The 23,829-nt window shown below is 45.9% G+C and overlaps 1 protein-coding gene and 1 pseudogene across 3 annotated transcripts in view; one reads left to right on the forward strand and one right to left on the reverse strand.

Annotated features, from left to right (window-relative positions):
- Positions 1-23,829, forward strand: part of OTUD7A (OTU deubiquitinase 7A) — a 377,207-nt gene that overhangs the window by 276,546 nt on the left and 76,832 nt on the right. For all 3 annotated transcript variants that reach the window (XM_044229897.1, XM_044229896.1, XM_044229898.1), the window contains 2 exons: positions 9,766-9,948; positions 15,767-15,985. In XM_044229897.1, the coding sequence (XP_044085832.1) occupies positions 9,766-9,948; positions 15,767-15,985 (402 nt within the window). The remainder of the gene's footprint in view (positions 1-9,765; positions 9,949-15,766; positions 15,986-23,829) is intronic.
- Positions 9,585-9,710, reverse strand: LOC122894845 (annotated as a pseudogene).

Genomic DNA, 23,829 nt, shown 5'->3' on the forward strand with positions numbered 1-23,829 from the left:
CCTCCCCCCAAAAAAGGGAGTAAATTAAGGAGAAGAGAGAGCTTTATTGGTAGGGGACAGATAAATGACCTTGGCTTTACCTACACCAAGCTTGTTGGTAATCTTGAAAAGAGCTGCTTCAGTAGAAAGTGGATCACAAAAACCATTTTGCCATGGGTCACAGAGTGATTGTGCATAAATATATTTTCTCTTTCAACATTTGTTTAAATTTGCCACACATACCAGCCTCTATTGCTGTCAATAGAATGCAATAATACCAGTGTCTTTTTTAAGTTTTCAACATCAAAAATATCAAAATATCAGTCATATAATTTTGTTATATTATTATCATATTTGTTATATTTGCATAAGCATCTGGTGAACTACAACCTATTGCAAGATTAGTTGAGCAAGGCTTCGGGCTGATTTCCTTCTCCACGTTTCTATAAAAATAAACTACTGAAAACAGCCTTACAAATATCAGCTAGCTAAGAGGTCCAGTTCTTTCAACTGGTTCTTTCCATTTCCATCTGTATTTAATAGCCAGGAAATTCAGAATTGTTGCTGTCAATGGAAATAAGATGCAGACTTCCAATTCTGTAGTTACGGCCCCCTACATATTAAGGGAAAGTTCTCACTGGGTTGCACTTCAGGTATTGTTTAAACAATGAAAGTATTGTTTAATCCTTTAAAAAAAATTAGACATTTAGTTTTATTCACTGTTTGTTTTCTATAACTGATTTATTCAAATAGTTCAAAAACTCAAAAGAAGAAGACATTGACAATATCGTACCACCCCCGTCCCCTGTCCCCCACTCTTGATCACCACTTGTGCTAGTTTTTTATTTATCCTCCTGATCTTCGTATACGCAGATGCAAGCACGCACTTATTTGTGTACATTAATATATAGAGAGAATGTATATATTCGTTATTCTGTCCTTACTCAAAAGTAGGATTATGAATATTTAACACCTTCCTTCTTTCACTCCCAGATGTGTGCTAGAGTGCAATGTTCCATGGCAGCTTCGGCATTGTTTCATGCACTAGCATATTATGTTAAGTGGAGTGTAGTTTATTTAAATAATCTTCCATACATGGACAATTAGCTCGTTTCCATTATTTTGCTGTTGTAAATGATGCTGCAATGACTATATTGTACATACCTCCTTTTATGTGTTTAGGTATTTCTCTAGGGCAAAAGCCCAGAAGTGGGTGGCTGGGTCACAGGATAAGTACATTGTGATTTTGATGAATACTGGGAAATAGCCTTGTGTGAGGGTTATATTATTCTGTACTTTTAGCAGCCGGGGGATGAGCGAGCCCGTTTATTAACAAACTTGGTAACCAGGTGGGTTCCCAAATTTTGCACTCACCACTTTGATATGTGTAAAATGGTTTCTTGGTGTATTTGGTTTTTTGGGTTTAGGGTTTAAAAAAAAGGTTTCTATGTATTTTTGTATGGGAGAGAGAAAGAGAATAAGCACAAGTGTGGAGTGGGGGGCAGAGGGAGAAGCAGAGTCCCCACTGAGCGGGGAGCCTGATGTGGGGACTCCATCCCAGGACCCTGGGATCATGACCTGAGCTGAAGGCAGACACTTAAGCAGCTGAGCAGCCCGGGAGCCCTCTTGGTGTACTTGTGATTTGCATTTCTTTTGTGAGTGAAATTAATCATCTTTCATATATTTAAAAGCCATTTATAATTATTTTTCAATGAAATCTTTGTTCAAGTCCTTTGCTTATACTTCTGGGTTGTTAATCTATTTTCCCCCTTACTGGTTTCTGGGCAAACCACATATACATGCACTCTGAACTCGGGAGAAAACAGAGGGTGTGGCATATGCTCCTGTGCTCAGATCCTTTTGTCAGGGGGTCCAGGCACTCCTGCCAGGGTGGGGAGCAGAGAGTGACACTGCTGATGACTCACAGCTGACTATGTCTTCCGGTGTGAGCCCCAGGGGAAGGAAGTCACTTCATCTAAGACTCTCCCTAACTGGGGGAGAGTCATGCAATGCATTCTTTATGTCTGGGCCCTTTACTATAATACAAATTCATCTGAAGGGCCATCCCTTTTCCTGTGCTGCCCGTCAGTTCAGGGAGGACCTTAGTGGCACCTTCATGGTGGATCTGCTGCTTCCCCCCTGCCCATGCCCCGCCCCCTGCCCCATCCACACTAGCCCTCCTGCATGCATACCCCTTCCTTAGACTTAGATTTTCTCAGCCTCTGACCCGCCTCAGAGATGACTCCTGGTGTGTGATATGAAATGCAGGCCTTTCCCCAGATCAGTATGTCTGTTTTGACATTGCAAATGTGTTTCAGTCTCTCTGGGACTTCCGTCATGTTCCATGGTTTTATTCAGTTGTTCATATAAACAGGAGAGCCAGTTGCCTGTGTGGGAGTGCCCCTCCCTCCTGACTGCTCCTTTGTTTTAGAGGGTCCCTGGTTATTCTCGCTTAGTGTTTCAAATGACTGTTACAATCAGCTTGCCTGATTCCAAACCCTGCTTACATTTTTTATAGGGATCATATTAAATTTTTAAGTTAGATGAGGAAGAAATGATGATATTGACCCTGCCATACTAAGAACATAGTGTGTTCAGTCCTGCTTTGTGCCTTGAGAGACAGTGTAAGTGTTCCATTTAGATGCTCTACATATTTCTTTTAAATTTTTTTCTCAGTATTTTAAAAAAGATTTTTATTTATTTATTTGACAGAGAGACAGCAAGAATAGGAACACAAGCAGGGGGAATGAGAGAGGGAAAGCAGGCTTCCCACTGAGCAGAGAGCCCAATATGGGGCTCAATCCCAGGACCCTGGGATCATGACCTGCGCCGAAGGCAGATGCCTAATGACTGAACCACCCAGGAGCCCCTATTTCTCAGTATTTTATCTTTTAGTTGCAGTTATGGAATTGCATGATGAAATACTTCCTTCAATTATGTCATATGACTTGTTTTTGTTTATGCAATTTTTTCAAGATTTTATTTACTTATTTGTCAGAAGGAGAGAGAGAGAGAGAGAGAAAGCACAAGCAGGGGGAGTGGCAGGCAGAAGGAGCAGCAGGGTTCCCGCTGAGCAAGGACCCTGATTTAGGACTTGATCCCAGCACCCTGGGATCATGACCTGAGCTGAAGGCAGATGCTAAACCAGCTGAGCCACCCAAGCATCCCCAGGCTATTTTGTGTGTGTTTATGTTAATTTTACATCCTGTGGTAGTTATTAGCGCTGTTCAAGGACAATGTTCCGCAGTCTAACTCCCCCTTGTGGGTCCTTGGGAGAACTGCCCCTCCTGGCTCCTGTGGTTGGATGGGACCCTGTGCCTAGTATGAGCAGTGGGTTGGGAACAGAAGTCAGAGGTCACAACTGGGCCAGAGTATTTGATTGTTAATGGGAGAAAGTCAAGGGATTTTTATCCCTCTGTCATACTGATAGGAAGTTTTTAAGACTGACTGCTCTGTCCTCCTGAATCCCAAAGCGAGATGTGACAGAGCTCAGCCAAACTTCGGCCAACTCATGGCTTGAGCAAAAAGCAAGCCTTCGTTGTAATGGCCTCAAGAGTCTGGAGGCTGTTTATTCCCACATTATAATCTATCCTGCTACTTATGGCATTCTCTTGTTAATAGTAAATTCCAGTGTTTCGTGGCAATTTCCGCTTTGTAAAATTTTCTACTTTTCTATTTAGTATGCATATATTCATACTTCTTATGTCTTCTGTTTTAATATGTATCTGAGATTTGTTCTAACAGGTCTGGTAAGACACAGGCATGGAAATCAGTGTCACAAAGGAACAGGAGGCTAGGAACAGGAGGCAGGCCACGAGGGCCACACAGAGGAGTAGCAGGGTCAGTCAGGAGACACAGGGAATGGGGAAAATACGAGCAAGAACCTTTAGTGTGGGTTCTGCAGGAAGAAAGAGGTAAGGCAGGGTAAGCAGGGTAAGTTGTTTTAGAATTGGCTAGGTTGGCTGGAGAGGCTGTCCCAAGTTGTACCTGGCTGTGGGAAATCGGCATGGGGGAGCATTTGCCCTGACCATGAAAGCCTGATCATACGTGGTTGGGGTGAGGGGTTCGGATTGGCTGGTTTGCACATAAAAGACACACTTGCAGGGAGGAAGTTTGCTATCACGAAGACTCAGATAGCCCTGAGTAGGACCGTCCCCCCTGGGTCATCAAGACCTCAAAACTACAGAAAAGAAAGAGCATAATCAGTACATCTCCATTATTTGAACACTTTAGGGTTATAAAGTGGCCTTCCTCATCTTAAATAACTCTTTTTGGCCTTAATTTTACTTTGTTTGATGTAAGACCATGTCTCCTATATTGCTTTTAGTTTTTGTTGTTTTATCTTTGCATGTTAAACCTGATACAGCACTATCCTTCCCTCTCAGCTGCAACTTTTCTGAATCACTTTGCTCTAGATAGATCTCATATATACAGCAAATAGTTAGACTTTGCTTTGTGAGATAATATGAAAAACCTCCTATTTAAATAGTTGCATTAAGTCTGTTTAAAGGTATTGCTCTGACAGATATGGTGGTTCTTAATTCTATCATATTGTGTTTTCTATTTTTATATATAAATATTTCAAATGTCTTTCAATATATTTTGTTAGGTTCTTATTTAAAATATATTTCTAATTTTTAGAAAAGTTGCATTTTTTATCTAGTGATTTACTTTTTAAAATTCTACCTTTGTGTAACATCCTGTTTTCTTTTCTTTTAGACCATATTATTTCTTACAATCTGCCCCAGCAAAATTAGCTTGTATCTTCCTCTTCCTCCTTCCTCTCTTTTTCTGTCTCTTTTCATCCAGTTAAATCAGTAGTATATCTTTTATCTGGTTTTGGCATTCATCTCTGTACTATTAAAAATGTTTATGTATTTATATTTAATCTTTCAACTTTAAATATTATTATTTTGTGTTCCCATGTAGCATAGATTAAGGGAACTGTTAGTTGATTCTACTTTCTGCCTTCTACCATTTTGTTGACTGTACCGTTTTTGCTCAGCAATCTATTGACCTTCTCCTCTTTCAATTGTATCTGTACCTTTGCTTTTTCATAGTTGTACAGTTAAATAAATTTACTACTGCCTGGCTGTCCCTTTGCCAAACTCCCATTCATCTCTTGACTAGCTGGAGCCCATTCTCTAGTAGTTTTCTCAAGAAAGATCTATTTGAGTAGTAGTTCCTGAACTCATACACATTTAAAATGGTTTGTCTGCAGCCTCTGTGAATGAAAGGATAGCCTCTATGAGTATAAAAATTTCTTAGCCCACATTTATTTCTCTCTTACAGTATCTTGTACATGTCACCCCACTAACTTCAGACTTTTGAATGTGGTTGCCAGGAAGTATGTTAATAGCCTGATTTTCTTCATTTTTTTGCTTAAATATTCAGATAAAAAATATACTCAGTATGAAAAATATATATATTATTCAATACAAAATAATTTTATAAGGATATATCTTGGTATTGATTATACTAAGAGACCCTCCTTTTATGCAGTGTGCCTTTCAATATATGGAATCAAATCTTTGCATCAAAAGCTTGTTTTTTTAAGATAGTTTTTAAATTCTTTTTTTTCCATTATTTTAGATTTTTGTTTTTAAGATTTTATTTATTTATTTGAGAGGGAGAGAGAAAATGAGAGAGGGAGAGCATCAGAGGGAGAAGCAGACTCCCTGTTGAGCAGGGAGCTCAATGCCGGACTCGATCCCAAGACTCCAGGATCATGACCCGAGCCAAAGGCAGTCACTTTACCAACTGAGCCACCCAGCGCCCCTATTTTAGATTTCTTATTTTAGGCTCTAGTTATGCATATGTTGTATGCCTGTATTCTACACCTACCATTTCTCTGTAAATTTTTTTGTTTCACTTTTTCCACTTTATTTATTTTTCATTTTCTTGTAAAGATTTGTTTATTTATTTTAGAGAAAGAGAGCACAGGTAAGGGGAAGAGCAGAGGGAGAGGAAGAGAATCCTCAAGCACATGCCCCACTGAGTGTGAAGTCCCACAACGGGCTTGATCCCACGACCCTGAGATCATGACCTGAGCCAAAATCAAGAGTTGGACACTTAAACAACTGAGACAGCCATCTGCCCCTATTTTTCATTTTTACTGTCCTTACTGTGCTATCTGTGGTCTGTTTTTTCTTTGCTCTCTTACAATTTAACTTCATTTCAGAAAGGATTCTGACTCTTTTTTGCCTTTTCCCCTGAGTTTAGTCAGTTCCCATTTCACATCTTCCTGTGATCTCCTGCATCTCTGCTTTATAGACCCAGGTTCGAGGGAACTATAGCCCCCCAAAAGCTTGACAGACCCGGATTTGAATCTCAGTTGCCACTTACTAGCTGGATTTCAATCACAAGCCATAGAAGTTAGACGTAGCAGAAACTTAACAATGAATGATCATAACACCAACCACCACAGGCTAAGATCTTTACCAACATGACCTCCTAGTCTCACTTAATCCTCCTAAGAATTCCCATTAGATGGATTTTACTCTCCCCAGTTGTGCAGAGAAGTAATCTGAGGTTTCACATGGTGAAATGTTATATTCTCTCTCACAGAAGTAGCTACAAGGCGGAGCCAGGGCTGGACCCAGGCCCCAAAGCCTGTGTTCGTGACTGTTCCCCTGGACCAATTCCTTCCTTGAAATGAATGCCCCAGCTTCAGAGGCACATACAGCCCATGGCCACCATGATCACTCAGCCTATCGATTCCATCTGGGCCTCAGCCCAACCATTGTGGTGGTGAGGCCATTGTGGTCCTCTGGGCTCTTCCTGCTCCTCCTGAATCTGGGTGACATCCATTAGAATTCTTTGAGACTTGGAATGGAAAAGAAAGGAGAGCTTGAGTCATATGATCTCAGACCCCCCAAAGCCCACTTCCGGGCCACCAGGAACCCACCCCATCCCTGTCCCCTAGATTTCCTGTTTTTAGGTACAACCTGTACAACCTGTCAATACCAAGCTAACCACAGAGGCCTTCCCAGTCCACATGTCTATAAATCACCATTTACAATCCTGGTCTTCCCGAGCTGCCATCTTGGGAATTGTGCAGAGTAGGAAGCCATCTTGAGGGCCTCCGACTCCCTCAACAATTAATGAATGTGTCTGTCATCTGTCTTGTTTTCTTCCCATGTCAACGGCCTTTCCACATTTATGGACACTGAAGTACTGACTCCTTGAGGAATTCTTTAAAACTTCTAAAGGGAGTGTTTGGGAGCTAGGCTTCTGTGACAGTGCCGCTGCCCCTCCTCTCTTCCCTCTTCATTCTCATTTAACGGTTAATGAATTTCTGTGATGAGATGCAGCACAAGGAGGACCAGATGCTGCCTGGTTAAGAATACAGGGCAGGTGCGCAGCAAAGTGAGCATGAGTGTGGGACAGCAACAGGAGAATGCAGGGTGGTCACAAGCAAGCCAGAGAATCAGCAGTGAGGAGTCCCAGAACACACAGTCCTTCCCCAGTGGTAGGACACCTGCCTCGTCAGCGTGTCCAAGTTGATCCACTAACAGATTGTGAATGGGAACACACCCGCGTCCTGCAGGACAAAGCTGCAGCACTGGCCCTTGGGGGCCTACTCTCACACTTGGGCCCAAATACCTTATAGTGGGAACAGTGGATGGGGGTTCTCAGAAGGGTGGGGAATAGACAGAAGCAGCAGAAGAGGCTCTTTCCACTGGGCATAAGAAGCACAGTGGGGCGGGAGGGGGCTGGCTCCCCATATCAGTGCCCTGCCAGCAGGATTAGGGTCTACAGCTCTGCCTGGACCAGGTTTTGTGTGCTGGGCAGCCCTGCATGGGAGATGCAGCTCGGGCGGGAAGGACAGATTAGAGGGTCCACATGCAAACACCGTGATGTAGCAAATGAGGAACTGCAGGTAAATGCCGTAATCAGTCTACGTGTCACTTTCTGTCTGTGATACACCACAATAGTGCCTGTTCGCTGTTGAGGCCTGGGGACGATGATCCTCCTGGCTGCACCTGGAGCTCCTCAGGTGCCCCCCATGGAATGCTTCCCTGCTCTCCCATCCCTCTTCACAACCAGAATTCATGGTGCTGATGTTACCGCTAACACACACATCCGTGCCGGAAGGTCTGCGTTTTGTGATAGGAACTGGCATCAGAAATGCTCCTCCTCCACCTCCCCTCTCGACCTTCCTCCTCCACGCAGCTTTGACCCTCCTCTGGGTATTGCCTTAGAGCCCGGCCGTGCCTTGGAGCAGGGTTCCTCTCACATTATCACCCCTGCTAAGACATCGTTTTCCTAAAGGCAGGGTCTTCTCTTTGTCTTCTTGGAACATTAATGCCCGTTTGATAGTCACTCTCCCTTAGACTTGAGAATGCCAGGTTTTGAGCATGTGGGTAGTATGTGTGCGCTGTGATTATTAGTCCCATGTGAGAGCACAAGTATGTTCTGACATTTCTGCTTCAGTTTCCTTTCCCCAAACCAGCCCTGTTATTGCCACCACCCCAGGTCCATGGCCACAACCACCACCTTCCACTTCCGCAACTAACCATAATCAGGCTGCATTACACCAGGACCCCCTATTTATTATCACTTACAAAAACACCAGCTCCTGCTGTTTTTTTTCTGTTGTGTGACCCAGATTAGTTTGCTTTTCTTACCCACTGAGATGGTGCAAAGATGCTACTATGGCATCTTTGTTAGCTGACTATGAAGGGTGGGGAAATGTGATTAAATTACAAATGGCCGTATGATGTCTGAGAGTATCAAGTCTGCACTAGATGTGGAAGGAACAAAAAAACCAAAATGATGTCCCGATATTTTACACATTCAAAGCCTCATGATATTGTATATATACGCAATCCAGCATATAATTAGGTCAATACTGTTAATACCTGCACTTTGAAGTTAACCAGGAGAGGGTAAGATTTTATTTGCTCTTTAAAATGAAAGTGAGGCTTTTAATTCTTTGTCTTCAAAAAGCTCATGATGCCTGATAAATGGGACGCAGTATGCAGTGTCTCCGTCCCTCCATTAGAAGGCCGTTGACTCAGACTCAGAATTAGAGACCCACGGAGTACCAGCCCCCACAACAGCTCTCCCTGGTGTTGCAAAGAGTCCCCTTCAACACCCTGCACCCATCTCCGTGCCCAGGGGCCCTGTTTAGAGCTGTCCCAGGCCAGGACCCCAGTCCCCAGGAGTATCTCACCCAGTTCAGGGTCAGAGGTCTGAAGACTTATTCCTACTAAGTCTTTACACAGAGAATGACTCTCAAGATTCTGCTTTTCCCATATGAACCTTAGAAGGAGAACTAAAACTATAAGCAAAAGCCTAGAGAAAATTTGGGTATTTTTTTATTGGTTGTTTTGGGGTTTGTTGTTGTTGTTGTTTGTTTTTTGTTTGGGGGGAGTTAGTTTATATTTTGCTTCCCTCTGAGAATACGCTACCTCTACAAGCTGATTTTTCAAAGGGGTGGAGGAAAGCAGAATAATTAGGAATATAATGTTTTGACACATGTGTGCATGAAGCTAGAGGCGATGCGAGTGAATACAGTCACATATTTCGGATGGACGTCAGTCGCAGGTGTGAACCCCTACTTACACATCAGGCCCTTTACTCCTCTGAAAATATGAGCGTTACTGGTGGAAAGTTCATTACTAAACGTGCTGAGGAGGAGCCCTTCTTGCACAGTTTTTTTCAATTAGCAATAATTGCGCCTGGAATAAACCTCATTGGCTACGATACTGCCACTGCGCAAAGCTCGCACAGTGTTTTTCCTACAATGAGATCCTTAATATTGTCATTTCTTGGCCACAGGCAAAAACTGGGACCTGACCGCCGCTCTGAGTGACTATGAGCAGCTCCGACAAGTGCACACAGCCAACCTGCCACATGTGTTCAACGAGGGCAGGTGCCCCAAACAGCCAGAGCGAGAGCCGCCCCAACCCAGCCACAAGGTGGAGCGGCCCTGCCTGCAGAGACAGGACGACATTGCCCAAGGTACCTGGTGAGGGGCTGAGCCCAGAACGGCTTCCCGGGTGTGCCGTGGCTTGCATGGGGTGGCAGGGATGGGGGGTGGAGGGCGCAAAGGACCTGGCAAGGGCATCACCTCTGGGCTGCAGGCAAATGGGTCTATGCGTGCTCATCAAGCTGAGATGCGCACCGCAGCTTCCGTTTCAGGCTCCTCCCTCTGCCTCAGAGAAGCCAGAGGAGGGGTCCAGTTGCCCAGGACCCCACGTGATTAAAGGGGGGCACTCCTCCTGGAGCCTTGGTCTCTCCAAGCCAACGCCCTCTAGTCCGTTCACTGAGTTCCTACGTAGCGTGGTCTCCGGATCTGCTCATCATCCGTTCGTTGCTCCCCGGGCTCCCTTTCCTCTATTCTTTTTCTTAATCACAGAAGTCAGATGTGTTTATCCCGATGAAAGAAACAGTACAAAGATATAGAGAGAGAACTTAAGAGTTTTCTTCACCCATCTCAGAGCTCAATGATGTAATAACCAAAGATGATGTCTTCGTCTGTCCCCTCCTTGCTTTCCCTGTGCTCTTTCAAAATGCGTCAAGGTCAAATGCATATGATGCTTCTCAAATCAGTTGTTTCTGGGAACACTGAATCATGAGTAGAGTCTCAATATTTTATTCCACAACCTACAGTAATATTTAAACCACTCCGGTATGAATGGTTATTCTGAGTTTTCTTGGGTTTTGTGTTTTGCTTGTTTTCAATACTACTAACAATGCTAAAATAAGCAATCGTATGCCTGTGATCTTAGATATTAGTGTTTTATTTCTCTAAGTCAGTGTTCCCAGAGTGGATTTGCTGTGCCCGTACCTGTGTGTCTTTAATTCAGTAACTTCAGGACTTTTTCAGATGCATTTCTGCTGGCGATGTGTGAAACGAGGTATCTGCCTCCACTCTTGCTAGCACTGAACGTTTTTGTGGTGGCTTTACGTTGCTTTTCTACTGTGAAGGGTGGAAGAGGGTATCTTGTTTTAACTTTCATCCTGTCATTTGTTAGTTAGCCAGCTGGATTTCCCCTTCTGCAACATGCCTGTTCTCATATTTTGCCCATTTTTCTGTTGATTTTTTTTTTTTCAGTTTTCTGATCGATGTGTAGCATTCTTTGTGGTTAAGATTAGGGACATGTATTTTTACACATGTGTATGCCTTTCGCGGGATATCATTTGCTTTATGACTTTGTTTACAGAATATTCTGCCACACAAAACGTTTATATTTATTATTATGCATTCATGGCTGATAGGAGTCCTCTTTCACTTTGGAAGGTCTCCCGGAGTACACAGTGACTGGAATATGTCCCTATATTCGTTTTAAAATTTTGTTCATTGGTCTTTCGATTGATTTGAAATTTTTATACAAAATAGGAAAGAATCTAGTCTTGCTTTCTTCTGAATCAAGAATGAGTTACTCTAGCACATATATTGAATAAAACATTCTCTACCCACTGAACTAAAATGCCAAAGTTGCCTTATATTAAATTCCCAAATATATTTGGATCTGTTTCCAGACATTGTCAATACATGTGGTCACTTGTCCTGTTACCTTAACTCTGGTAGTCCATTTACTATAAGCTTTGTTAAGGAACTTCTTTCATGGTATTCTTTTCCAAAGTTTTTTTCACTATTTTGGGGCATTTTATTCTTTTTTTTTTTTTAAGATTTTATTTATCTATTTGACCGAGAGATAGAGAGCACAAGTAGGCAGAACGGCAGGCAGAGGGAGAGGGAGAAGCAGGCTCTCTGCTGAGGAAGGAGCCCGATATGGGGCTCAGAACTAGGACCCTGGGATCATGACCTGAGCTGAAGGCAACCGCTTAACCAACTCAACCATCCAGGCACCCGTGGGGCATTTTATTCTGCCATGTAAACCTTAAGCTTGGAATTCCGGTTGGAATTGGATTGAACTTTTATTTTAAGAATAATTGGCATATTATCATATTGTTTTCGATTCCAAGATTTTAGACCTAGAGAAAAGCGACTTACTTTTTCATATTTATGTTTTATACAGTAATTTACATAAATTCTCTTATAATACTAATCATTTTTTTCTAAGAGAACATCTGGGGTTTTCTAAATATATATATATGGCTCCTGCTCTTCTTGACTGGCAGCAAACCAACCAACCCATTATTTTATCCTCACATTGAGAATGCTAGAAGGACCCTTCTCTCTGCTTCCAGAGAGGTTGATGGATTCAGAACCTAATAAATGTAAGTGAAAAATTAAGTCTGTCACATAATTCCATTAACTGAGTTTTTTGAACAATCCTATGTACTTTTTATAAAATAGAAATTACAGTTTCTGATTTAGATACCCATATCCTTTGAGTTCTTGAAATCATAATGCATACATTGACATGGAAAATTAATGATCCATATTATAAATTGGGGGTCAGCAAGCAATGGCCCATGAGCCCACTCTGGCTACTATCTGTTTTTTAAATAAAGTTTTTATTTAACACCCTCTTGCCCATTCATTTATACACTGGCTGTGTAAGCTCCGGCTTACAAAGCCTAAAGTATTTATATCCGCCCCTTTCAGAAAGACTTGTGCACCTGTTCTTAAAATACCTAGGATTTGTTTTAATCAGATATGATGAGATATGCACACATGGAAAAGAATATCATGAAGGAAGTTGTTATACTCACAGTTCCCAAAAAAGCAGGAGACGTGGCATGGCACACCATGCAGGACCACACGGGGAAGGACCAAGGGTGGTCAGGAGGCAGAAGGGACTGAGAAGAAAAACATGGACATGATCTTTTATTGTGATTTCCTTGGAAAAGGCAAGGGAGGATAAGCAGATTTAGGATTGGCAAGACTGAATAAGTTCAGCAAGCTCTCTGGGGCTTAGAAGCTATCCCCGGTTGTCTGGTACCTTGCCCCGGGTCGCAAAGAAATATTGCTTCCTGGAGTGTAAGAACCAGAGAGAAGAGGTGGTTCAGAGTGTGGGTTCTGGATTCATTGATTTGTATAGAAAAGGCATGCTCCTTTCCTAGGAGTCACTGGCTCTCAGAATTAGCTACTCCTAGTAAGGAGAGTCCCTCCACACTCAGGGATGCCCCAGATGCCAGAGTATCAAGAATACAGAAAACAAGAAAATACAGTTAAAACAGCTCCCCTGGCCTGAATCACATCAGTATGAGTTGGTTTTGTCAATAGTTGCAGAATTCTGTGTGTTTCGCTGTGTTTTTATTTAATATCTGTATTTCTCTAGGGTATAACTCTGAGCATGGTCATTCCTATAAAACAATTCATTTATACCTCTAAAAGAAGGATCGCTGAATTCATGTTTAAGGAATCAGTGTGTGTGTGTATGTGTCTGTGTGTGATTACATATATACATTCATGGAGATGGTGGTGAGCAAGTGTTAGAATTAGGAGCATATGTTTCTCACTATATGAGCTTTAACATAATTTACTTTTAGTTCAAAAGTTTTTTTTTTCTTTTTTTAAGATTTATTTATTTATTTGAGAGAGACAGAGAGAGAGCAGAGGGAGGGGCAGAGGGAGAGGGAGAGAGAATTCTTAAGCAGGTTCCCCACTGAGTGTGGAGCACAACGAGCGTCTCAATCCCAGAACCTGAGATCATGACCCAACCCGAAACCAAGAGTTGGACACTCAACCGAATGAGCCACCCATGTGCCCCCAAAATGTTTTTTCATTCAGACCCCAAATAGTTACTATGTGGAACTATTTAATAGCATCATATTGTACTATGAGTCACAATGCTCCTAAGGTCCTAATAGCATCTCAATGATTGGCAAAGAGGTACTAAGTGATAAGCCACGAAGGAGTGTGGATGACTGTGCCCAGCAGATTCCCACTATTGAGAGCTGCGTCGTGAGTCTGCCCAGCGGACTGTAACACCTTGGGTGTTAAGGAACGTCTGATGCCCATCTCCATCAGGTCCCCAGGGGGTGAAGCAGTTTCTACTTTCCCAGATACAGAAGCAGTAGTCTGTATCAAGAAGTGAGACATCAGCGTGGCTTGTGAGATCTGGAGAACATGGCAGAAGGAGTCAGAGTCTCCTTCGCTCCTGCTCTCCAGACTGTGGGCCGAGTGCAGGAAGCAATGGGGCCATCCCCAGCGGTAGACAAGCCAGGCCCTACATGCTCCACGTCTCTTCTTTCTCATGGCCAGGGTGGTTTAACTTCTCTTTGCCTTTCCTCAAAATACAAAATAATGAGTCTTCATGGTCTCAGAATCCAACCGAAGGTGAATTAAAACTACTCATTTTAAAATACTCTCTCTGTGGGACTCACCATTCATTTTAATGCCCAGATACTTGAGGCTTCTGGGAATTGACTTTAAATTTAAAACCAACTTACCCCGGGATCAAAAGCCTTCTGTGTTTAGTCTGCTGTAGCAAAATGATTTTGATGACATTTCTGTCCACGGCCCTTGCACGTGGGGAAGTAAGGAGCTCCCGTTCCAGAGGAAGGCGCGAGCATGGGCTTTCGGTGAGCACAGGTGGGCAGAGACATGCTTCCGACTGGCATCAGCATGGACACAGAGCCTGATCGGTGGGCAGGCTAATCTGAAATGAGGTGGCAGTCCTCGTGACCCGAGTGGATCCACTTAAGAATTTGCCACAGGGCTGAGACAACACCCATTCAGACACCAGTCTGAATTTTGTTTTCCTGAGCAAATTAAAAGAGCACTTCTGCCTTCCTAGAAGAATTCTCCGTTATTACGACTATTGGTTGTAAAAAGAAAACGTCCCCCCTAACACCGTGATTTTAAGAATTCTTCTATTATGAAGAATGCCTGGGTGGCTCAGTCGATTAAGAATTCTTTTATTATGGTTAATGTTAGCTATGAAGAGCAGGGCTCAAAAAACCAAGTGTGAAGAGAACAAAGACATCTGCTTTTTTGCTGCACGTTGGGAGCTCGGGATTAACTCCCTCCCAGGGCACCAGCAGGAAATCTGCCCTACACATCTCACCCTTGGGCTGGAAACTCCAGGCAGAATCAGACCAGAGTAGATGGGCTCTTTTCGAGTGCAGAGACAATGTCAGACCGAGACAGAAGAAAAGCAGGGACGCCTGGGTGGCTCAGGTGGTTAAGCGTCTGCCTTCAACTTGGGTCATGATCCCAGAGTGCTGCGATCTAGCCCGGTGTTAGGCTCCCTGCTCAGCGGGGAGTCTGCTTCTCCTTGCGCAGCTCCCCTCTCCTCGTTCGCTCCCTCTTCCAAAGAAATAAAATCTTTATAAAAAGAAGAAGAGAAGCAGATGTGATGGCTTCATATTTTTTTATTTGGGGCATAATCATCCCATGGGATATGTCTATCAGAGTACCTTTAGTACAGTAAGCTCTCTTATAATCCAAGCCACATGGGAAAGCCTGAACCCACTGCTTCTTGCTTGAAATGTAAGAATGTCTAAAACAAAGAGCAGTCTGGCTTGTGGCCTTCAGCCGAGCCCAGGGCAGCTCTGCTGAACTGAGTTAGATGTTACTTAAGACCCAAAAACGCAAGACCAGCTATCTTCCATGAGGCCGCTGGGTACGTGTGCGGTAGCCTTGCAACTCGCCTCTTTCTGAATGGTTTCCTGACTCAGAGTGAGTAAGCGCCGTATGCCAGGTGCTGGTAATGTCAGCTCTGCGTCAGGGAGGTCTGCAGGAAGAGTGGCGGGCGTGCGGGTGAATGTGTGCGTGCCTGGGTGTATGTGTGTGCGTGTGGACTTGGGTGGGGGCATATGTGTGCGTGCAACATGTGTGCACGTGCATGCCCGCACAGCCACATGCCCCCCTCCCCACTCCGTTCCTGTGGTCATCCTTCCCCCTCCCCCACCCTTGCAGAAAAGCGACTTTCCCGGGGGATTTCCCACGCCAGCTCGGCCATCGTCTCCTTGGCCCGGTCCCACGTGGCGAGTGAGTGCAACAATGAGCAGTTCCCCCTGGAGATGCCCATCTACACATTCCAGTTGCCAGATCTGAGCGTGTACAGCGAAGACTTCCGGAGCTTCATCGAACGGGACTTGATCGAGCAGGCGACCATGGTGGCTTTGGAGCAGGCAGGTGAGTGGCGGGTCCGGCAGGCCCGTGTGGCCTAGGCTCGGGGAGTGACATTGGCCAGTAGATCAGTGAGCAAGGCAAAGAGGCCTGTTGTCTCACCCGAGGGTTTTCAGTTCAGACTGGAGGGACTTGCGGCAGACCTCCTGCTCTGCAGTCACGCCCTGCTCCAGCCCAGGGCCGGACAGACTAGTAGGGATCCATGACAGTGTGGTTCTGAGACCTCTTGGGTTTTCCCTTTGCTTCCAGATCCGGCCTGGCTAGGCCGGCCCTCTCTAAGGAGAACGCTCTGTGGTTTTGCCTTATTTTTCTCCTGTTTCCATCTAACGCTCCCATGGGTGTCGAATGAAAGGCAAGAAAGACCATGGGCTCTGAGAAGGACAGGAGACTGTCACTTCCTGGGGACAGGAGAAAGTTATGTAACCGCCCTGAGCCTGTTTTCCTGCAAAGACGGGAAGGCAGGTGGTGCCTGGCGAAGCTCTTCTATCTTGTGTGGCTGCCGTCGCCTGCCCTCCCGGGCTTCCCGGCCTCCTGGTTGAAGAAACACAAACGCTGACTTCACCTTCCCCCTTCTTCTGAGCGTTTCTTCTGACATCCAATGAGGAAGAGGTTTGGGGAGCAAGCCAGGCTTGTCTTCTTTGGCACTCCTAAGGACGAAACAGTCAGTTCAAAACAAATGTCTAAAACAGATGTAGGTTCTTCTGAGACAGAGCAAATATCCTATCTTACTCATCACTGTTTTCATCATGTATCTTTGCAAAACCACATGTGCAGGGACTTCTCGGACATGCATCCAGAAGACTTGATGCCCTTCTCAGGCCCAGCATCCTCTCCCATGGGGCCCCACCTGCCACTGTGGGTTGTCAGTGCACGAGGAGTGTGTCCTCGCCCAGCTGGGCTGGGGAGCAAGGCTTTATGATTCTGACTCCATGGTCAGCAGCTCTTCTCGGCTGCTGTGGGTTGGAGCCCCCATTTCAAAGGCCTGGTATATTGAGGGGCTCCTGTGTGGCCCCTCCCAGGAGAACAGGATGGGGAACCTCTGACTGAGCATGGCGGAGAGGGTGTGTTCAGTCCTGCAGCCACGAGAAGTGCTCTGTCAGGAAATCAGGCTGGTCTCAGCCCTTCACCAAGACATAGTTGAAAATGCCCAAGCCTTTGGAGGGCTGCAGAAGACTCAAGAGAAGGATCTGTCGTTGGTATGATCTTGATCTTGGCAGATGGACCAGTCATTTCCTACCAGTCCTGGTAGCAAAGAGGCAAACGATGAGAGTAGCTGATGGAGGCACTACTTACAGAAGGTGTGGCTTCTCGGAGAACAGATTCTGGAAATATAAACACTCCAGACACCTTGTTCCTCCACCATCTGGGCTCTGACCAGTGCCTCTCACCAGTAGAAGGGCAGAAAGCAGAGAGCCCATTACTGGGGTCTGTGCAGGTCGCCCTGTGGGTGCAGAGTAGGGGGAGCAGAGATCTGTGGGACAAATAGGAAGCATCCAGAAAGTGGGCTCTTGGGTGTTCTCCCCAGATCCCAGCTACTGTGTATACTCAGCCTCCTCCCATTTCATGTAGAACAATCCAGGAAACATCCTCCTCTGCCTGCTCCAAGAAAGAAAGCACAGAATTCACGTAGACATAGGAAGGGGTGGTAGTGTGGGGGCTTATTTGTGCTGCGCAGCCTGGTGATCTGTCCCAGCCACAGGACTCGGGGGAGACTGGGCCATGGCATGCTTGGTTTGAGAACAGGGTCTACAGTCCCAGTAATTCATTGGATCTGATGTTGTGACTGTAGGTGACTTGTTACCTCCGCTGTTTCAGAGCTGTCCAAAGCGACCCAAAGACTAACACCCACAGCCATGCTCTGTCTCAGCTCACGGTCACCAACTGATCAACAATCACAAAACGATTCACCTGGATTAGCAATCATCCTAAACCACCCCCGATGGGGAGGCTGGCTCTTTTAAAGATGCTTCTACGTGAATCATTCAGATAAGAGATTTTTTTTTAAAGATTTTATTTATTTATTTGACAGACAGAAATCACAAGCAGGCAGAGGCAGGCAGAGAGAGCAAGCAGGCTCCCTGCCGAGCAGAGAGCCCGATGTGGGGCCCGATCCCAGCACTTCGGGATCATGACCTGAGCTGAAGGCAGAAGCTTAACCCACTGAGCCACCCAGGTGCCCCAGAGATTTTTTTTTTAAGATTTTCTTTCTTTATTTATTTGAGAGAGACAGAGCATGAGAGGGGAGAGGTTCAGAGGCGAGAAGCAGACTCCCTGCTGAGCAGGCAGCTGGAAGCTGAACTCCATCTCAGGAGTCCAAGATCATAACCAGACCTGAAGGTAGTTGCTTAACCCACTGAGCCACCCAGGCGCCCAAGATAAGAGATTTTTTTTTTTAAGATTTTTTTTTTTTTTAATTTATCAGAGAGAGAGAGGGGGAGAGAGAAAGCACAGGCAGACAGAATGGCAGGCAGAGGCAGAGGGAGAAGCAGGCTTCCTGCTGAGCAAGGAGCCCGATGCGGGACTCGATCCCAGGACGCTGGGATCATGACCTGAGTCGAAGGCAGCTGCTTAACCAACTGAGCCACCCAGGCGTCCCAAGATAAGAGATTTTTAACAAAGGATTCACTCTTCATAGAGAAGGGGGAAATTGGTAGAAGTTAAGAAAGAAAAGCGTCTCATGAGCTGATGTCTCTCTAATGCTACCCAGCTCGGACTTTATAACCTTAGGTCCTGACAGTGGCTGGTAGCACCCATAACTGGCTGTTTCCCGGCAGAGGGTGCAGCGCCCCCACCCTGGCACGATGAATGCCCCCTCCTTGGACCCTGCTATGCTTAGCAAAACCCTATACTTCTTTGTAAGGTCTTTTCTGTTATTTCTTCCATACATTGCATACTCATTTTTATCATATACATCTTACCTTCTGGATTAGTATCTAAAAAGAGGTACTATTCCACTCCAACCATCCAGGCTTGGAAAGCTTTAAAGAACCCAAACTTAGGGACCGCTGGGTGGCTCAGTGGGTTAAAGCCTCTGCCTTCGGCTCAGGTCATGATCTCAGGGTCCTGGGATCAAGCCTCACTTCGGGCTCTCTGCTCAGTGGGGAGCCTGCTTCCTCCTCCCTCTCTGCCTGTCTCTTTGCGTGCTTGTGATCTCTGTCAAATAAATAAATAAAATATTTTAAAAAAAAAATCCAAACTTACTGAGTGAAGATGCTAACTTCACCAACACTGTTTCTGTCACATGCCAAGAGGACGGAGAGAACGGGCAGCTGGGATCCCCACCCAGCGCTGGGAAGGCACCCCATCCACGCTTCAGGAAGCCTTGAGAAGGCTGGCCGGCTGTCGCCCGCTTTGGGAGCAGGGCTCTGCCTAGCACAGGGAAACAAGGAACTTAAAAACCCTGTGGGCAGAAAGAATAAATGTGTTCATTTCCTCAGCATAGAGCTAACCCCAGCCTGCCAAGCATCTGACTTCTCTTGACTTCTTTCCTCAACTCCCAAGCAGGGGTGTAGACTAGATGATCCATGAGGCCCTTTCTGTGCCCGGATTCTGGTGAGGACCCTGCTCGTGCCAGGGGAGCCCCAGGTGGTCCCCAACCCCAGCTGGAGGAGGAGTCTGGCCCACTGTGAGGCCGACTTATTCTTTCCCACCCAGGGTGCTCTCCGGTGGCTACCATCAGGCGCCATTGTTAACGTCCGTGGGGAAGAGGGAGCTCGACCATGAAACAGCGATTTGAGAAAGCCGCTCAGTGTTGCCAGGTGTAACGTGTAAATTCCTCCTTGTAGTAACTTACTGCTCGGGAGAGTTGTGGATAAGCTGCTGATATACATGTGTGCGCATATACTATATTTGTGGGAGAGTGACATAGATGCCAAAAAAATCCACTTGTTCGAGGCATAATTCTAGCTGTCTTGGGAAGGAAATATCATCTCTGTCACAGAGTGGGAGGTTGGGGGTGGGGGGCTCTCCCAGCCCCTGGGACACTACAGGAACTGGGATTTGTGTGGTCCAGAAAATTTGGAATACATTGACTTTCATTCAGTTAGTTTCACCCCTGGTCCACCCCAGGGGCTTAGCTCTACTCTCTCAGTGCCTGTTAAGGCATGGGACAGCCCATCTATCTAAGAGGAGCCCCCGTGTTGAGTGGGGTGCCAGGCTTCCCCTCCCACAGAACCCACAATGCCATTCTCCGGGGCTTTAAATCCCTGCATGGTACAACACCCTCCCACACCATGAGTCTCACAGGCAACAAAAGGACAGGGCTTCAAAATTAACAAAACAGGAAACAACATTTGTTGGAGAGGATGTGGAGAAAGGGGAACCCTCTTACACTGTTGGTGGGAATGCAAGTTGGTGCAGCCTCTTTGGAGAACAGTGTGGAGATTCCTCAAGAAATTAAAAATAGAGCTTCCCTATGACCCTGCAATTGCACTCCTGGGTATTTACCCCAAAGATACAGATGTCGTGAAAAGAAGGGCCATCTGTACCCCAATGTTTATAGCAGCAATGGCCACAGTCGCCAAACTATGGAAAGAACCAAGATGCCCTTCAACGGATGAATGGATAAGGAAGATGTGGTCCATATACACTATGGAGTATTATGCCTCCATCAGAAAGGACGAATATCCAACTTTTGTAGCAACATGGACGGGACTGGAAGAGATTATGCTGAGTGAAATCAGTCAAGCAGAGAGAGTCAATTATCATATGGTTTCACTTATTTGTGGAGCATAACCAATAGCACGGAGGACAAGGGGCGTTAGAGAGGAGTAGGAAATTTGGGTAAATTGGAAGGGGAGGTGAACCATGAGAGACTATGGACTCTGAAAAACAGTCTGAGGGGTTTGAAGTGGCGGCGGGGGTGGGAAGTTGGGGTACCAGGTGGTGGGTATTATAGAGGGCACGGATTGCATGGAGCACTGGGTGTGGTGAAAAAATAATGAATAATGTTTTTCTGAAAATAAATAAATTGGAAATAAAAAAAAAAGGACAGGGCTTTAGTGCATACAAGCACTGACCTCTTGAGAGATGAAGGAAAAATGTCTTTCATTCTTTAATGATTACCTGCCATGGAAAATACAAGAAACCATAAATTTCCCCATTGGGTTTTCTTGCTTCATTTATGTGTAAGAAGACTCTGAGATCACGAGTTCTAGGCCTGAGGAGTAACGACCTGTGCCTCGTCCAGAAGCCCGCCGCTGTGGGCAAGATGGTGTGTGGTGCTTCAGTGAGGCTGTGAACCCAAAGGGCGGAGGCATGTCTGTGTAATACAGTAGTGACTGCACACCTGAGAAATTGAAGTATAGTCAGAAAATATTTAGGGAACCCCTTGGCTTGTGGTGTCGAGTCTCGGCTCCATGGAAGGGTGGTAGCTTGAAGCAGATTGGCCAGGAGAATGGTTAAGATGTGCAGATGTTCCCCAGGCTTCTGACTCAGGCCAACCTGGCCAAGTTCCGGTCAGCTGGAAGAACTTGGCCAAGTTACTTGACCTTCTTGAGCCTCACTTTCTTACATTTTGAGTCGAAGATGTGTGAGAGCTGCCAAGCCAAGACCAGTTCATCCAACACAACCCTGTGCACCCACGAAACAGCCCATTGCAGGTGCTGGGGTCATGACTCTAAACCTCGCAGGTGAAATTCCTGCATTCGCAGAGGTTAAATTCTAGGGGGGAAGAATGACAATAAGAGGTAGACCATAAACGTGAACTGAGGCGGTGAGGACCGTTGTGGAAGGGCTACGAAATAAGGTACGGGGTACGAGGATATGAGGAGACAGGAGGGAGAGTAAGGCAGGTCTCTGGAGGGCAGGGAGGAGGGAGAGATGGAGACTTCCAGCTCTGGTGGTCCCGGCAGAAGGGGCTTAGCCTCAGTCTTGCGCACTACATAAGGAAGGCTAGGCATGAGAGCAATTGGAAGGGGTGCTGGAAAGGAAGGCAGAAGAATGGTGGCCAGGGGCCCAGGGAACCACTATGAGCCCTGGGACTTAACTGTAGGCCGGATATACAGTCCTGGGAGGATTTCGAGCAGGGGAGTGACATGTTTGGATCCCCATCTGATGCATTCAGGTGCTCTGTTGAGAATGGAGTCTAAGGGGGCAAAAGAAGAAGCAGGAAGAGCAAGGAGGAGGTAGCTGCTTTAGCTCAGGGGAGGGGGGAGTCAGCACCCTGGGGGTAGCAGTGGAAGTCACAAGAAGCTAGATATTGAAGCAGGATCTGTGTTGAAGGTGGACCCATGGGACTCGCTGATGGACTGGATGGGGACCATGGCAGAAAGGCTGAGGCAAGCATGAGCCCAAGAATGTTGCCCGTCCTTAGTGGGTAGATGACAGTAACAGTACCATGGGGAGATGCAGACCCCTGCGGGGAGGAGCAGGCTTGGGGGGGCGATGGCTGGGCCAGGAGGGTCAGGCTAGGTCAGAGATCCTGGTGAGACCCGTGACACTGCTGTCCAGTTGTACATGAGAGTCTGGAGGTCAGGAGCGGCCCGGGTTAAGGATATGGATTCGAGAGTTAACGGTGGGATAAGAAATCCCCGGGCAGGAGGTGAGCTATCATAGCAGCAAGCTCCCATCGCGCCCCCAGCACAGCTCTGCTCTGTGTTGAACACCAGGTGGATGGCGGGAGGTGGGGGGTGGGTCTGGAGCTGGACAGAAACGCTAGGGAGAGAGACCTAGAGCAACACACTGTAGTCCCGTGGGAGGGACTTGCAGAAGCACAGGCAAGACCCAGAGAAGAGGGATCAATGACCTTGGGTGTGTGGAGTCACTCCATAAGGGAAGTGATGTTAAAAGGAATCACAGGGTCATGTTCAGGGCACGATGTGCTCGTCTTGCTCCTAGAGACTTATCACGTTTTGTTTTCTTCGTGGGTGATGAGCAAAATGACATCTTATTTTAAACTGTGTGGTAACCATCTGTTACAAAGCTCAAGTTAATTGGTCCCATTATCGTGTATGAATCAGGAACGTTGCTTGGAAAAGGCAGAATGAGTGACTAATCGCTCCTCACCCGTAATACCACCAGCCTCCCTCGATGGAGTTCACCCACCATTTTCTTCTCTGCAGGTGCTCACGTCCTGTGGGGTTTTTTCTATTCACAGTGCAAGTTCCCACGTTTGCATGTCTGTCTCCTGTTCTTAAGTGAAATTACTGTGTGAGGAAACTGAATGACCATTTTGTCAAAGCTAGAAATAGGAACTTTGTACCATGTTCCCAGTCACGCTGCTTGTGCAAAAAACACCTTAATTGTGGACATCCCAACCTGGGTCTGGCTGGAGATGTTAAAATAGTGCAGAGCCATTTTTCGTTCTCCAGAGGCTGGAAAGCACTGGCATTTATCATAGCTGGGTCATCTTCCTGGGGCAGTCACATCCGACTGACGGTCCTAGGAATACTCTCAACTGCGTGACAATCTTGACTTTCCGGAAGCCAACTGAAATCAAGCCACTAAGCCTTGGCTTCCATCCCCCTAGCCACATACTAAATTTTATCATGATTCAGTTACCTTCCAAGTGTGACTAACTATGTGGGCTACAGTGAGATTAAGAAAATGACACATTGCCCAGAAGAAATTTGAATGAAGAGAAGATGCCCCATTTAAGATGGCATTGATTCTCGGACCCAGAAAGGTTACTTCCAGAGATATGTGATTCCTTTTACATTTTCTAGATATGCAAGATTCCTTCTAGAGGAAAGATGACTTCTGGCTGTAGCTGGTGAATTTACACCCCTAAGGCTTTTTTTCTGGGGTCAGAGTCCAGGAATGCCCCACGAAGAGGTGGAAGGCAGCCTCCCCTCCCCCAGGAGGGCAAAGCTGCTTGGGATCTGACACAGGTTCTGCTTTATCGAGCGTGC

The sequence above is a fragment of the Neovison vison genome, chromosome 13 (genome assembly GCF_020171115.1).
Source record: "Neovison vison isolate M4711 chromosome 13, ASM_NN_V1, whole genome shotgun sequence".
Classification (NCBI taxonomy): domain Eukaryota; kingdom Metazoa; phylum Chordata; class Mammalia; order Carnivora; family Mustelidae; genus Neogale; species Neogale vison.